This window comes from Ursus maritimus, unplaced genomic scaffold (assembly GCF_017311325.1).
Source record: "Ursus maritimus isolate PB19 unplaced genomic scaffold, ASM1731132v1 scaffold_22, whole genome shotgun sequence".
Taxonomy (NCBI): domain Eukaryota; kingdom Metazoa; phylum Chordata; class Mammalia; order Carnivora; family Ursidae; genus Ursus; species Ursus maritimus.
Genome location: NW_024424675.1, coordinates 26,354,196 through 26,369,163, shown reverse-complemented (window position 1 = coordinate 26,369,163; position 14,968 = coordinate 26,354,196). Strand labels below are relative to the sequence as shown.

General features: G+C 43.6%; 1 protein-coding gene and 1 long non-coding RNA gene across 6 annotated transcripts in view; one reads left to right on the top strand and one right to left on the bottom strand.

Annotated features, from left to right (window-relative positions):
- Window positions 1–5,446: 5,446 nt before the first annotated feature.
- Window positions 5,447–10,146, bottom strand: LOC103669782. Of its 2 annotated transcripts, XR_570416.2 has the most exons (4): window positions 9,162–10,146; window positions 8,074–8,240; window positions 7,582–7,758; window positions 5,447–5,770 (listed from the first exon to the last, which is right to left on the bottom strand). It is a non-coding gene; the product is annotated as an uncharacterized LOC103669782 (long non-coding RNA). The 2 variants fall into 2 exon arrangements; XR_570415.2 differs by lacking the exon at window positions 7,582–7,758.
- SAMHD1 (SAM and HD domain containing deoxynucleoside triphosphate triphosphohydrolase 1) overlaps window positions 8,285–14,968 on the top strand; it is a 49,760-nt gene continuing 43,076 nt past the window's right edge. Inside the window, exons 1-3 of one of the 4 annotated variants that reach the window (XM_008698123.2) lie at window positions 8,285–8,675; window positions 10,246–10,312; window positions 14,255–14,327. In XM_008698123.2, the coding sequence (XP_008696345.1) occupies window positions 8,468–8,675; window positions 10,246–10,312; window positions 14,255–14,327 (348 nt within the window). In that variant the 5' untranslated portion in view covers window positions 8,285–8,467. The other 3 variants (XM_008698122.2, XM_040638284.1, XM_040638282.1) reach the window with 3 other exon arrangements.

The window sequence follows — 14,968 nt, the reverse complement described above, 5'->3', positions numbered from 1 at the left end:
GGACTGCCTGAACAAAATACCACAGACTGAGGCGCTTGAATAGCAGAAATTTAGTTTCTCATCGGTCTGGAGGCCGGAAGTCCAAGATCAAGGCGCTAGCACGATTGGTTTCTGGGGAGACCTCTCTCCCTGACCACCAGACAGCCACATTGTTGCTGGGCCTTGCATGGCCTTTCTGTTGTGTGTGCGCAGGGAAGGAGATGTTAGGGAAGGGAAACTTCTCCATGCACCTCATGCATAGTAAGCGAACATCCGACACAGCAGTTTCTGTAGAGGCTGCTTTTAGGCAACAGGCTTGAGCGATGGAATGTTGAGAGCGCCCACAGCCACCCCCTGGCTGAGTATAGACAGGCCCACCGGGTGACCCACCTCACAATATTCATAGGCCCTAACTAACCGATGGACTACTTACAACCAGGCAGAGTTACCAAAAAAGGGAAAATTCCATCCGTCGCCATACCTTCTCACCTTCCCCCTTTAGAAACAGCCCCCACCCACTGCATCACTGCAGACAGCCTCTCCTCAGTTGTCCTGCCCTCCGCTCCCTGGTGGTGTATTCAGTAAACTTCTATCTCCTTTTTTCTGTCTTGGGTGAATCCTTTCACCTCCCAGGATCATCGCCCCACATTTGGACGCCCCCATACGATGGAGAGAGACACCACAATTTTGAAGCAAAACTTTATTATCAGAAGAGCAGCCCAACAAGGCCGAGGGTTCCTCCCAAAGCTGCCTTGCTTTGTTTGAGCCTAGAAAGAGTTCGTTTATGGAGAAGGAGGTAAATACACGAAAGGACCAAGATAGGGAAATGGAAGGGACTCCAGTTTAGAAAGGCTCCATTTCTGCTGTTTCTCTGCTAAGTGCCATTTACTCATGCTCGATATTTTGCATCTGAGTAAACCAAATGTCCAACCTTAGGCCAAACCAAAGAAGCTATGTTCCCACTCAAAGGTAAGACAAGAAAGTTAATCATTCTCTAAGTTTCGTCCTAGGCCCCCAAACACCAGCTAATATCTAAGAAGAACTGGATCCCAGTCATGATCCAGGACATTTGCTTGGAACAAATCTCCATCAACACTGTCATCAGTCCCCTTACCCTTGGTGATTTATGGAATAACACCTATTGTTCACCTGATACTCACCTTTAACTGGAACCTACCTTGGATCTCTGAAGGAACAGATACTCTGGACCCCTTTCCAATATAAACCTCTAACACAAGCAACAGTGTGGCTCACTCTTCCAAGTCTCTCCGACACTCTGTCTGCTATACTCTATCCCTTACACCATTCCATAAACTCTATTCTCTCTTCCTCCTGACTTGCATTAGATTTCTATCCTGTGCAAAGCCAAGGACCCTCTTGCTCCTCAGACCCGGCCTGCCTGCATCAGGATGGTGATGTGTTTCTTGAAATCTCAGAGTGGGGAAGCCTTGAAACAATCTGAATGTATACATTCTTCTGGACAGTAAGGCGCCATCCAGGATTTGGTACAGAGTATGTCAGATAATTTCAAGACGAATGTCATCATCTGGTTACCATCAGGTTTCCATAATCAATGTGCAAACAGGGAGTAGGGAGTGAAAAAGGCACAGCTAATGATTAATTGTGCATAGGGCTGAGAGGAACATCACACACAATTAAGTGAGGAACATAACAACAAAAACCCCAGAATGTACAGCTAAATTAATGGTATAACTAGTATCACTTTAACACTGCTTATGCTTTCAAAATAGGTCCAGGAACCGAGCATACAGCCTCAGAGTCTGGTGCACTTCCTATAAGGACATCCGTTCTGTTGGATGAGGACCCTACCTGTATGACTGCATTTAACCTTAACTGCCTCGTTAAAAAGGCCAGGGGTACCTGGCTGGCTCAGTCAGTAGAGCATGCAACTCTTTTTTTTTTTTTAAGATTTTATTTATTTATTTATTGGAGAGAAAGAGAGAGCACAAGCAGGGGGAGCAGCAGGTAGAGGGAGAAGCAGACTCCCCACTGAGCAAGGAGCCTGATGTGGGACTTGATCCCAGAACCCTGGGATCATGACCTGAGCTAAAGGCAGACACCTAAGCAACTGAGCCATCAGGCATCCTGAGCATACAACTCTTGATCTTGGGGTTCTGAGTTCAAGTCCCACGTTGAGAGTAGAGCCTAAAATAGATAGATGATAGATAGATAGATAGATAGATGATAGATAGATAGATAGATAGATAGATACATAGATAGGGCCCTGTCACAATGGGGACTGGGGATACTTGGGGAGGGGGACAATTCAGTCCATAACAATGTGGGTCCACTCAATGAGTGGAAAGAAATTTCTCAGAGGCAAAGGTCTTTGTGAATTTGGCTGACAGTGGTATTCTCTAGGGATAGTAGGACATGAGTGATGAAGAATCAGACTAACTTAGTCCAGATACAAATGTCACAACAAGGAAAAAAATCAGCCCTCTCAGATGTGAAAGTTATGAAATATACCAGGGATGCTTTCAGCTACAAACGAGAGAAAATCCAAAGATTCAAAGCACACACACACAAAAGAGAAAATCCAACTTACATTGGTCTAAACACTAAGGAAGTTTATTGGCTCATAAAGTTAGAAGTACAAAGACAGAGTGAATTCTTGGATTAGTTGATCAAATGGCTGAGTATTCGCATCAAAGACCCAAGGTCTAAGTGGCCTGGCTGGCTCAGTTGGTGGAGGGCACAAATTTTGATCTCAGGGTTGTGGGTTGGAGTCCCGGGCTGGCTGTGGAGATTACTTTAAAAAATATCTTTAAAAAATAAATCTTTAAAAAGTAAAAAATAAATAAATAAAAGGATCCATGAGATGAGTGGAGTGCCTGGCTGGCTCAGTCAAAAGAGTATGTGACTCTTGATATTGGGGTTATGAGTTTGAGCCCCAGAGTAGGCATAGAGTTTACTTCAAAAAAAAAAAGGGGGGGGATCCATCAGTTATTTTTACCTGGTAGTACCCCAGTCCCTGACGACTGGCCACTCCTTTATGTGTTTGGGCATCCCAACCCCCAAATACATGGTCACATCACCCCAAACATTGAGCCGGTTACAGGGAGTCACAATAAGCTAAAATTTAGACTGGGATGGCCTGTCCCTGTCAATGCCTAAAAGCAATAGAACTTGTACCCAGCTCAAGTTCCAGAAAAGAACTTTTTTTTTTTTAGATTTATTTATTTATTTTGGCAGGGGTGGCAGAGGAGAGGTGGAGAGAGTCTTAAGCAGATTCCATGCTGAGTGCAGAGCCCAACGTGAGGCTCGATCTCATGACCCTGAGAATCAGACCTTAGCCGAAACCAAGAGTCAGCTGCTCAACTGACTGCACCATCCAGGTGCCCCAAGAACACTGGTTCTTTCGGCAGAACTAGTTCAGATCCCAAAGCACTTACTACATGTGTGGGACCCCGGGCAAGTCATTTCACCTCTCTGAGCTTCAGTTCCTTCCATGTTAAATGAGTATAACAACACCTCAGGTCTTTGTTCAGAACAAATTCTCTTCTTCCTGTACTAGACCTTGCCTTTTCACCCAAGGGGTAACATGTGACCTGATTGGGTCAATTATCTTATAACACAGCATTTGGTCCAGGAATGAACGCCATCCAGGCTTATGGAAGTCATTCTGTTGGAACTGTAGGAGCAGAGGCTTTCTTTCATTTCATCTCCTTCAAGTCTCTGCTTAAATGGCACTTTCTCAAAAGGCCTATTATGACTACCCTATCCAGAATTGCGACTCTGTCCCCCTCCACTCCTCTTAATTTTTTTTCCGTACCAGTAACTTCTAATACGTTTACTACTGTTTTTTTTTTTAAGATTATTTATTTGAGAGAAAGAGAGAGAGTGCACAAGCAGGGGGGAGGGGCAGAGAGAGAGGGAGAAGAGACTCCCCGATGAGTAGGGAGCCCCACATGGGGATCAATCCCGGGACCCTGAGTTCATGACCTGAGCCGAAAGCAGATGCTTAACTGAGCCACCCAGGTGCCCCTGTTTACTATTGTTAATCATATTATTATTCACCGCCAGTCTCCCCCAACTAGAATATATGTTTCACTAGGGCAGGGATTTCTTTTTCTTTTGTTCACTGATGTGTCTCAGGTGCCAGGCAAATCAGTAAGTATCCAGGAAATATTAATATTTCTTGGGGCTCCTGGGTGACTCAGTCAGCTAGTCATCCAACTCTTGATTTCGGCTCAGGTCATGACCTCAGGGTCCTGGGATTGAGTCCTGTGTCGGGCTCCATGCTCAGTAGGGAGTCTGCTTGTGGATTCTCTCTCTCCCTCTCCCTCTGCCCCTCCCTCTGCTCACACTCTCTCTCTCAAATAAATAAATAAATCTGAAAAAATATATATTTCTTTTTTTTTTTAAGATTTTATTTATTTAATTGACAGAGAGAGAGCACACACAAGCAGCAGGAGCAGCAGGCAGAGGGGGAGGCAGGGTCCCCACTGAGCAGGGACCCCGATGCGGGACTCAATCCCAGGACCCTGGGATCATGACCTGAGCCGAAGGCAGATGCTTAACTGACTGAGCCACCGAGGTGCCCCAAAAAAGATATATTTCTTGAATGAATGGATGAATGTATTTATAACCAAATAAGTCTCACTAGTATAATACATATGGACTGAGGTTGTTACAAGGATTAGAAATGATGGATATAAAGTAAAGCACAAGTAGGATGTCTGACTCATAGCAGGTACTCAAATATGGTAACTATAGTCATTCTGCAAGGTCTCTTTTTTTCAAAGACTTCCCAGACTTGGAGATAAGTTTCTACAATTATGAACAGAAAATGGTTTATGGCGATGCCTGATGGCTTAGTTGGTTAAGCATCTGCCTCTGCCTGCCGCTCCCTTTGCTCGTGCTCTGTCTCTCTCTGACAAATAAATAAATAAAATCTTTAAAAAAAATTTATGGAGCACCTACCAGGAAGTGATTTTTGCATATATACACATTTTGCTTTTCCAAGTTTTCCTTCTTGAGCATTATTTTTATCAGATGAGAAAATTAAAAAAAAAAATTTTTTTTTTTTTTAAGAATTTTGGCTTGGGGGTCACCTGGCTGGCTTAGTTTGTAGATCGTGCGACTCTTGATCTGAGGGTTGTGAGTTCAAGCCCCACGTTGGGTGTAGAGCTTACTTGAAAATAAAATCTCAAAAAAAAAAAAAAAAGAATTTTGGCTTGGCTTTAGGATTTGGGGCAAATGTTATAAAAGGAAAAAAAAAAAAGAATGTCTTGAAGAGGCTAGGTTCAGCGAAGGGCGAAGAGGAAGTGAAACAGAGAATGACAGCTGGCACTGAGAACCAGCAGCACTGGTTGAAGAGGAAGCTGTGGAGAGAGATGAAACCACATGGCTAATGCTGACAGAAATAAAATTGCCCAACTCAGCTGGGTGGGTGGAAGGTAGCGAGGTAAGGGCAGGGAAAAATTACTGGGGATATTCAAGGTTATGAAGCAATGGGCCTTTAATTAATTGAAATTACAGTTTTTTTCTAGTCCAAACTCTGGCAAGTTTGACATCAGAGGAGAGGCTGAGCCGTCATTTCTTTCAACATGACCAGAGCACAGGGCCTATGTCAAGGAGGTAACTGTTCCTATGTTGTGGAAGGACGAGGCGGAACGAGATCACCGGGACTGCGAGTGGAGTTCACTGCCTTGGCAAACTGGAAAGCACTGAAGGTTTGGAGTCAGCTTCGAATCTCCGTTCTGTCACTTACCAGCCATGTGACCTCGTGCAAGTAACCAACCGCCTTGCGCAAGATCTAGGGCCCCTAGAAAGTAGGGGATAAGGAGGAAAATAATAAATACGGCATGAAATGACACTCTTGAACAAATACAAACAAACAGAAAATTAAAGTTCTCAAAAGCGACTGCTTTGAACAAATCCAGTTGATTAAGTTTAAAACCCTGCTTTATATCACCTTCTACTGCCAAGGAAACCTTGCAGTCAGGACAGATTTTCCCACAAGTCTAAAAAAATACAAGTTTTCAAGCCAGCCGTTTCCAAATTGAAATAGGCTTTCATTCATAGGCTATTCTTTGTCTCTTTTACCCCTTTGTTTGGGTTTCACAAGTCTTGGCATCTCTGTTTTTTTCTCAAATTATTCTGGGGCTTAAGGCATGTTTTGCTGAGCCTGTCCCTTCTGTGCAGATGGAGGGCAAGTTCGCCCCTCTATACTTTCCTCCATGGGTCTATGGAACAAGGAAGCAATAGAAAATTTTGAGTTAACCCATATAAATAATTTTATATCAAAATTCCCATTAACAAGTAATTGTTAACAAGTGATTAAGAGCATGGACTTTGTAGCCACACTAGATGGTCTGGGTTTGAATCCAGACTTCATCACTTAACTAGCTGTGTGACCATGAGCAAATTATCCACCTATTTCTCTGTATCTCAGTTCCTTACACCTTAGGGTTGTTATGATACATACATTAATTAATATTTGTAAAACCCTTAGAACAGTGCCTGGCATCAGAGTAAAGCTCTAAGCGTATGCTAAGAATATTTATGGGGTGACCGGCTGGCTCAGTCAGGAGAGCATGCACTTGATCTCAGTGCTGTGAGTTCGAGCTCCACATTGGGTGTAGAGATTGAGTTTTTTTTAATTAATTAATTAATTTATTTATTTATTTATTTTTAAAAAGATTTTATTTATTTATTTGACAGAGAGCAAGACAGCCAGCGAGAGAGGGAACACAAGCAGGGGGAGTGGGAGAGGAAGAAGCAGGCTCCCAGCAGAGCAGGGAGCCCGATGTGGGGCTCGATCCCAGAACTCTGGGGTCACACCCCCAGCCGAAGGCAGACACTTAATGACTGAGCCACCCAGGTGCCCCGAGATTACATTTTAAAAAAAAGATATTTTGATCTCTACCAGACCACTAGTTCCTACTGCTTAATGATAATCTGTTTCATTCATCTTTTTTGTTTTTCAATTATGTTTTGTTTTGCTTTTTTAAGTAATTTCTATACCCAGCGTGGGGCTCAAATTCATGAGCCCTGAGATCAAGTGTCACATGCTACTAACTGAGCCAGCTAGGTGCCCCTGTGTTATTCATCCTTTATCCCCTAGATGGGACTATGGCTGGGTTGATGGGGTGGTATATTGGCTTTAGTGATGGTAGTAGTGGTCCTATTATCAGTTAATTGTACGTGCTAGGATTTATAGGGAAGTTTGGTCCTGCCCCTGAGTGATTAATGTGATGGGGACATGCCTCTCGTTTTTGCTGTTACCACCAGGTGGTAAAAGTCCTTGAAGATAAGCTTTAAATTACGTTGAAAAAGAAACAGGCCCAAAATGAAGTCACCTGTGCTAAGCCCCACATCAACAAACCAAGATTTAATATCTAACCTAATTGCAGTTTCAGCCTTTCCCAGGACTGTGACCTTTAACCAGTTGGTCTGGAATTTCCTGGCCAGCACTTGTAAGGCAGCAGCCTGGTAGACTCCTGCCTTTCCCCAAAGTTGGGCGACTCTGCCTAAAATAATCCTTTTTTTTGCTATGACTTCCTTGTCTTACACCCTTTCTGCCTTTAAAAACCTTCCGTTTTGTACAGCTCCTCGGAGCTCCTTTCTCTTCACCTGCTGGGATGCTGCCCTATTCATGAATCATTGAATAAAGCCAATTAGAACTTCAAATCCACTCAGGTGAATTTTGTTTTACAGTAATCAGATTGGCCACTTCCTTTCCTCTGGGCGGGGAGTTGGGATGGAGGATTCTTTTGGAGAGAAGTTTGAAGTCTGCTTCTGTATGGAAACCTGAAGATAAAAGTTCATGGATATGTGTAAGACTGATGAATCACAGACCTGTACCCCTGAATAATACATTATATGTTACTTAAAAGAAAAAAAAAAGAGTTCATGGATAGGCACCCCCAGGGCCCTCTAACTGCCCAGCAATACTGCAGAACTTGGGAAATGCAAGAAGACTACCTTCATACCAGATCTGAAATCATTCCAGGGTCTTCCAGATCAGCTTCTTGCCCATTTTTCTCTAAATGGGAAGATGGCCAGCCTGATGGCCTTTTAGGTTTCTTTAAGTTTGGGGTATCTGAAACACCGCCAAGGGTATACCTGGAATACTCATTTGGAGGAAGGCACCCTCACTTCACCAGAAGACCCCCTGCTCCGGACTGTGACGGGACTTCCACGGGTCCTAGGTACAGTCTTTCCTCCCCTCGTCCTTATTAGCACGCCCTTGGCTCTGCTTCTGGTTGCTCCCTTTCTGTAACCTCCGGGACCTGTTGAGGACCATTGGGCTGTCAATGCGCCTGCGCACGGGGGCCTGGTGGCTGCAGTGGCCGGGCTGCCTGGCCCCAAGGTCTGAGCTGTCAGTACGCCTGCGCGAGAGGCCAGTAGGCTGGCAGTGCTGAGCGGACTCGTCCTCAGCGACCGGCGGTCAGTGCGCCTGCGCGCGGTCCAAGCGCCGCGGTTCTTGACTGTGCTGTGCCGGGTGCTGGTTGTAGCCATGCAGGGAGCGGATTCGGATCAGCCCTTCAAGCGGCCCCGATGCGATAGCAGCCCCCAAACCCCGCCAAACATCCGTTCCGCGGCGGCGGAGAGGTCCCCGGGCCCCGAACTCCGCCCAAAGCACCAGACCTGGGGCCCGGAGCAGGTGTGCTGCTTCCTAAAGCGCAGTGGCTTCAGTGATCCCCGACTGCTGGACCGCTTCCGAGGTAGCAGGGCTAGAGGGCTGAGGGGCCGGGGGACCGCGGCCCGAGGCGGAGACTGCGGGCCTGAGGAGAGGGCGCCCTGGGGGAGTGAGCTGGGGGCCTCAAAGAGGACCCGAAGCGGGGAAGGGAGATTTGCTCGGGGAGGTACCGAAGGGGGTGGACCTGAGGCGCCGAGCCAGGGTTGACCTGAGGCGGAGAACGGAAACCTGAGGCGGGGAGCCCTGATGAGCAGGGGCCCTGAAGCGGGGAAGGGAGACCTGCACCGGGAGGCACCCGCAGGGGTGGACCTGAAGCGGGGGGCGCCTTGGGAGGAATGACCTGCGGCTGAGAACGGAAACCTGAGGCGGGGAGGAGAGACCACGCGCGGGGAGGTACAGAGGGGCGCCCAGGAGTGCACCCTGAGATGGAGGAAGGAGAAATGGGGATTCTGGGGTTGGGGACCCGCTGGAAGAAAGCCGACTTTGGGGACTGTGAACTTGGGTGGGGCACCTGGTCTGAAGCTGGTGGGTTTCTTCGGGAACTTGCCACCGCAGCGCCAGAAAGGCGAGACTCGGTTCCTTTTCTTAGTTAGAAGAACGTGTTCCCCGGACCTGTCATTCAGGCACACCGGGCTCAGGAGACCTCTCCGTGCTACTACTGCAGCTCCTTGAACACTTGCCACCTTAGAGTATGTGCTGCTGCTTTCAAGTTTCTGTTTCCTCCCACCATCTCTCAAGGCGGGGTTTTCCTAAGGGAGAGGGGACGTTTTGTTAATCCCTGAACCCCCATTGCCTTACCATAGCATCCCAGTAGGGCTCAATATGTTTGTTGACTGTACTTGTAGAGCTTGGTAATGTTTATGTTTTACTCTCCAAAATCAGTTTCCCCAGTTAAATCTGAACACGGATGGTTCAGCTGACCACTGAACTTCCAGCAGTCCACAACTTGGCCACATCACATGGGGAGATGTGTGGGTTGTGAGTTTTGAGCAACTGGCTCAAGTTCAAGCATCCATCCACTTGAAATCTACTCAACTTCCCCTAATGGATATGAAGCTTAACCTCTCTCTGTCTTATCCTCTGAAGTGTTCTATAGGAAGGTGGTATCGTTTACAAATTTAGTAAACTTCTGCAATTATGGGGTGGAGTCCCATTTGTCTAGGGTTGGAGGAACTTTAGCTGTTTAAAGACTTTAAAAAAACAGCTTGATGGTGTCGCTAATTGTACTTCTCTTTTCTCCTCTCCCCTTTGGTTTTCCTCCACTCTGGATGGAATTTTTCTCTGAATAGCAATAGGTGGGGATGAAGTAGTTTTATATTTTCTGTCTCCAAAATATGATTGACTATGTTGTTGGCTCTCTGTTTCAGTGGTGTTTGGGTTTTTTGTTGTTTTTTTTGTTTGTTTGTTTTTTTGAGGGAGAGAGACAGAGACAGAAATAGTACCAGAGAGCATGAGTGGGGAGGAGAGGGAGAAGCAGGCTCCTTGCTCAATGGGGCTTGATCCCAGGACGAATCCAAATTGAAAGAAATAAAAAAGTATATGCTGTAAATATTGAAACCATTTTATCTTTTTTTCCCCTCCCTTTTCTTCCAAAGAAAATAATATCACAGGTTTAACACTGCTCCGTCTTAATGAGTCTGATCTTGAAAGTCTTGGGATAAGGTAAGAATGATAAAGTTCACCTTGTAGCCAAGCATACTTATGACCTTTTTATTCACCTCTGAGGGACAAAGCCTATGATCACTGATATTAACCATCCTCATTTTAAACCTACAGAGTGTTTTAAAACAGAATCCCCTGCCTGCTGTTTAACACAGTGTTTTTGTTTGCTTGGTTTTACTGTGCAAATCCTGTGTTTAATATTGCTAATGATTCCTATTTTAAAAATTTTGCTGACAAGCCTTCATGAAGTTTTAGTGATCAACTTTTTACTCTCAAGTTCAGAATAATTGGATTATATGCACCATAAAACATGTAAGAACTGATGGGGAAAATGTTGGCAAGAAAAATCAAGGCTGCAGCCTTATCTTAAACATATTTCTAGGTCTCCCTAAAGCTGTCTCAAGACTGAAATGTATACCTGGTATTAGATTTAAAGATACAATCCAAAGTAGTTTGGCCCTTTTTTGGTTGTATGATTCGAGACAAGTAATTTAACTCTTCAGTTTCTACACCTGTCAAGTGGAAAATAATAATGAGACAATGTACATAAAGCGATTAGCATGTTGGCCCTTAATAAAATGTAGGTAAAGATCCCCTATATAAGGCTGGAGGTTGCAGGGTCTAGATTAGTGTGGATCCACTTTAAAGATCACAAATGAGGGGGCGCCTGGGTGGCACAGCGGTTAAGCGCCTGCCTTCGGCTCAGGGCGTGATCTCGGCGTTATGGGATCGAGCCCCACATCAGGCTCTTCAGCTATGAGCCTGCTTCTTCTCTCCCACTCCCCCTGCTTGTGTTCCCTCTCTCGCTGGCTGTCTCTATCTCTGTCAAATAAATAAATAAAATCTTTAAAAAAAAAAAAAAAAAAAAAAAGATCACAAATGAGGAGCAAATATTTAAATATTCCTTAAAATGGAGACTTTGTGGGTTGGTTGGTTTGTTTTTTAGAGAATTGGCAACAGTGGTGAAATAAGGTTTTTTCCTTCTGGAATTCCATTTAGCTAAATGTTGTTTGTGGTAACAGTAACCAAAGAATCAAAACAAAGGATTATACTGAATTACTTCATGCACTATTGTTTAGTAGTTGATAATAGAAGTAGATTGTGAGAAAAGATCACCTTAGGACGTTTACCTGAATTTTAATAAATGTCCATTGGATCAGAATCTTTAAGAGTCTCATCTTGCCTTTTTCATAATCATATTTCAGCCCCCTCAGTCCCCTCAAAGTCCCCCTTACTACTTATTTCTTAGATACAATAGTTGCTATTTTAAGTGAACTGAATTTGCTCTAATAGAGTCTTGCTTTTAAAGAGAACCATTTATTTTGTGGACACAAGTACTACTGATTTATTCAACAAATATTTATGGAGGGCCCACTGAATGTTAGGAATTTTTTCTAGGAACTTGGGGGACATGAGTGAACAAAATAGAATTTCAATTGAACATTATCTGGCACACCTTGTTACCTACCTTATAACTCTGAGGTGGATTCTGTAGGAATTTTCAGGGCTGTGTTTTCCTATACAGCAGCCAATAGTTCCATGTTTAAATTAATTAAAATTAAAAGCTTCAGTTCCTCACCTAGACATATTTCAAGTGCTCAATAGCCACTTATGGCTAGTGGCTACTATGTTGGACAGGGCAGATATAGAACATTTCCATTATGGCAAAATTCTGCTGTCTAGAGCTGCCTTTGAAGATCCCAGTAGGATCGGTCAAAGTTGTTAACAGTGGTACAAGTTCAACCAATTTATTAAATCCCCTCCTTTCCTGTGTGTAAGCTCTTGTCCCAGACTCTGCTTTCTAGGGGGACTCCAGTTTAGACAAGTACTTAAATTTTCTCAGGTTTATGATCAACTGTTGATTTAAAAGGTTTTTCTAAGAAGTAAGAAACATTGGTACATTAAATGTACATATCAGTTGTAAGAAATTTTAGAATTCAGAAATGATGAAATACAGAAATAAAATCTTACTGTAGTCTAACTATGGCCTGTGATTAAAGATTTATTTATTTTTTTTAGAGAGAGAGAGCGTATCCGCATGCATGGTGGGGGGAAGGAGCAGAGGGAGAGGTGGAGAAACAGGATCCCTGCTGAGCATGGAGCCCCACACGGGACTGGATCTCACCAACCTGAGATTATACTTGAGCTGAGATCATGACCTGAGCTGAAATCAGGAGTCGGAGGCTCAACCGACGGAGACACTGAGGCCTCCCCCCTGCCCATGACTACTTTAAATTTTTGTTTAAAGTACTATTTATTTTGGGGTGCCTGGGTGGCACAGTTGGTTGGGCCTCCGACTCCTGATTTTAGCTCAGTCGTGATCTAGGGGTCATGGGATCCAGCCCATGCTGGGCTCCACACTCAGCAGGGAGTCTGCTTGAGGGTTCTCTCCTTCTCCCTCTGCCCCTTCCCCCACTCACATTCAGGGGCTCTCTCCCCCTTTTTCTAGAATAAATAAATAAATCTTCAAAAAATATATATATAATACTGTATTTTTTATAGCCTTTGTTAAAACAAAAAAAACCTCTAGGTTTTGGTTGGCTATTTTTATATACTTTAATCAGTGATTTCTTTTTTTTTTTTTTTTAAAGATTTTATTTATTTATTTGACAGAGATAGAGACAGCCAGCGAGAGAGGGAACACAAGCAGGGGGAGTGGGAAAGGAAGAAGCAGGCTCATAGCGGAGGAGCCTGATGTGGGGCTCGATCCCACAACGCCAGGATCATGCCCTGAGCCGAAGGCAGATGCTTAACCGCTGTGCCACCCAGGCACCCCTAATCAGTGATTTCTTTGTGAATAGTTTCTTTTTGGGTTTTATTAAATGATGAATATTGAGTATTAGTTCAGGAAATTATTGGGCAGTGAGATTGGTTTAGGTTTGGTATCTTATGCTATGACTCTTGGTTATATTCAACTATGCAACAATACTTAACCTGACTCAGTTTTAGATCACCTATAAGTACTTCTCCAAGCTTGGCCTTTCCCTGTGCTTGTTACATCAACCTGATGAGGATGATAGGGGAATAGGAAAACAGAAGGTATGCTGCTTTATGATTTATCAGCTGTAATAATGCTTCTGTGTATACCAAGAAAATCATTCTTAGATTTTGTAGTCATCATGAGTCTTAGAGTACAATGTTGTGGCCAATTGTAGTGATTCTGACTCTAAGTCTATCTAGCAGTTTGAGCACAAGATTTATTTTCCGGTCTAATTAGCTAGTAGATTAGTAGATTCTGCCCCTTTGCCTGCTGCTTCTGTTAATAATTAGTCAGGTGTCAAGCTAACTTGCTTGCACCAATAAGTGTAAATGACCCAGGATAATGAAGTACAGGATTTTGAACTGTTTATGTTAAATCCTATTAAATTTATTTATTCAAACCAGAGCATTATGAGGGATTACTGACAAAGGAAGATGGGTACAAGTAAAGGTAAAACTTCATCTAGATTTGATTTGTGCTTGAGTCATACCTAGTACGCCCATTTTTCCTGTGCTATGGTTAAGAACATTTATGTACTAAAAAAGGTTGAGTGATTTTTTTCCCCCCAAGGTCACACAGATTCTGTGTACAGATGTGAACCAGTTCTGATTTCAAAGTCCTTTTTTATTCTCACTGTGCTCTACTTCAGAGTCCTGCCTTGAGCCATGCAATTTCAGGGTTGTGAGAGAAGATGCCGACTTCAGTTAGATTAAAATAAGTTTGAAGTATCAATTGAGGACTCAGTAGAGACATAGAAGATGTTGAAGTCTGAGTTACCAAGGGCAGAAGCCTAAAGGAGAGTTTCTAGGGGGGTGTATGTTTGAATTATTAATTGTTCCTTTTAATCTGACTTCTCATTATTTTAATGTAGATAATTTAGAGCTGATTATATACTATTATATACTCTAGGGATTATTATTAAGCAAATAATGATAGATTTACTTATGCTGTTATAATTTTAGTACCTTGGGCGACAGAAAGAAGCTGCATAATTATATCCAACAACTGAGTGAAATTCATGTTGATTCAATGAAGGTAAGAGCGATCAGAGTTTATCATATTTTTTTAATATGAAGTGATATAACTTAGAATGAACACATGTAGAATTCATTTTACTTATATTTTTTAAAAGATTTTATTTATTTGAGGAGAGAGAGAGCACATGCACACACACACAAGCTAGGGGAGGGACAGAGAGAGAGAGAGAGAGAGAACCTCAAGCAGACTCCTCACTAAGGGCAGAGCCAGATGCATGGTTCGATACCAAGTCCCTGAGATCATGACCTGAGCCGAAATTAAGAGTTGGATGCTCGGGGCGCCTGGGTGGCACAGCGGTTAAGCGTCTGCCTTCGGCTCAGGGCGTGATCCCGGCGTTATGGGATCGAGCCCCACATCAGGCTCCTCCGCTATGAGCCTGCTTCTTCCTCTCCCACTCCCCCTGCTTGTGTTCCCTCTCTCGCTGGCTGTCTCTATCTCTGTCAAATAAATAAATAAAATCTTAAAAAAAAAAAAAAAAGAGTTGGATGCTCAACTGACAGAGCCACCCAGGTGCTCCTATAGAATTAATTTTATTTATTTATTTATTTATTTATTTATTTATTTATTTATTTATTTAAGATTTTATTTATTTATTTGACAGAGAGACAGCCAGTGAGGGAGGGAACACAAGCAGGGGG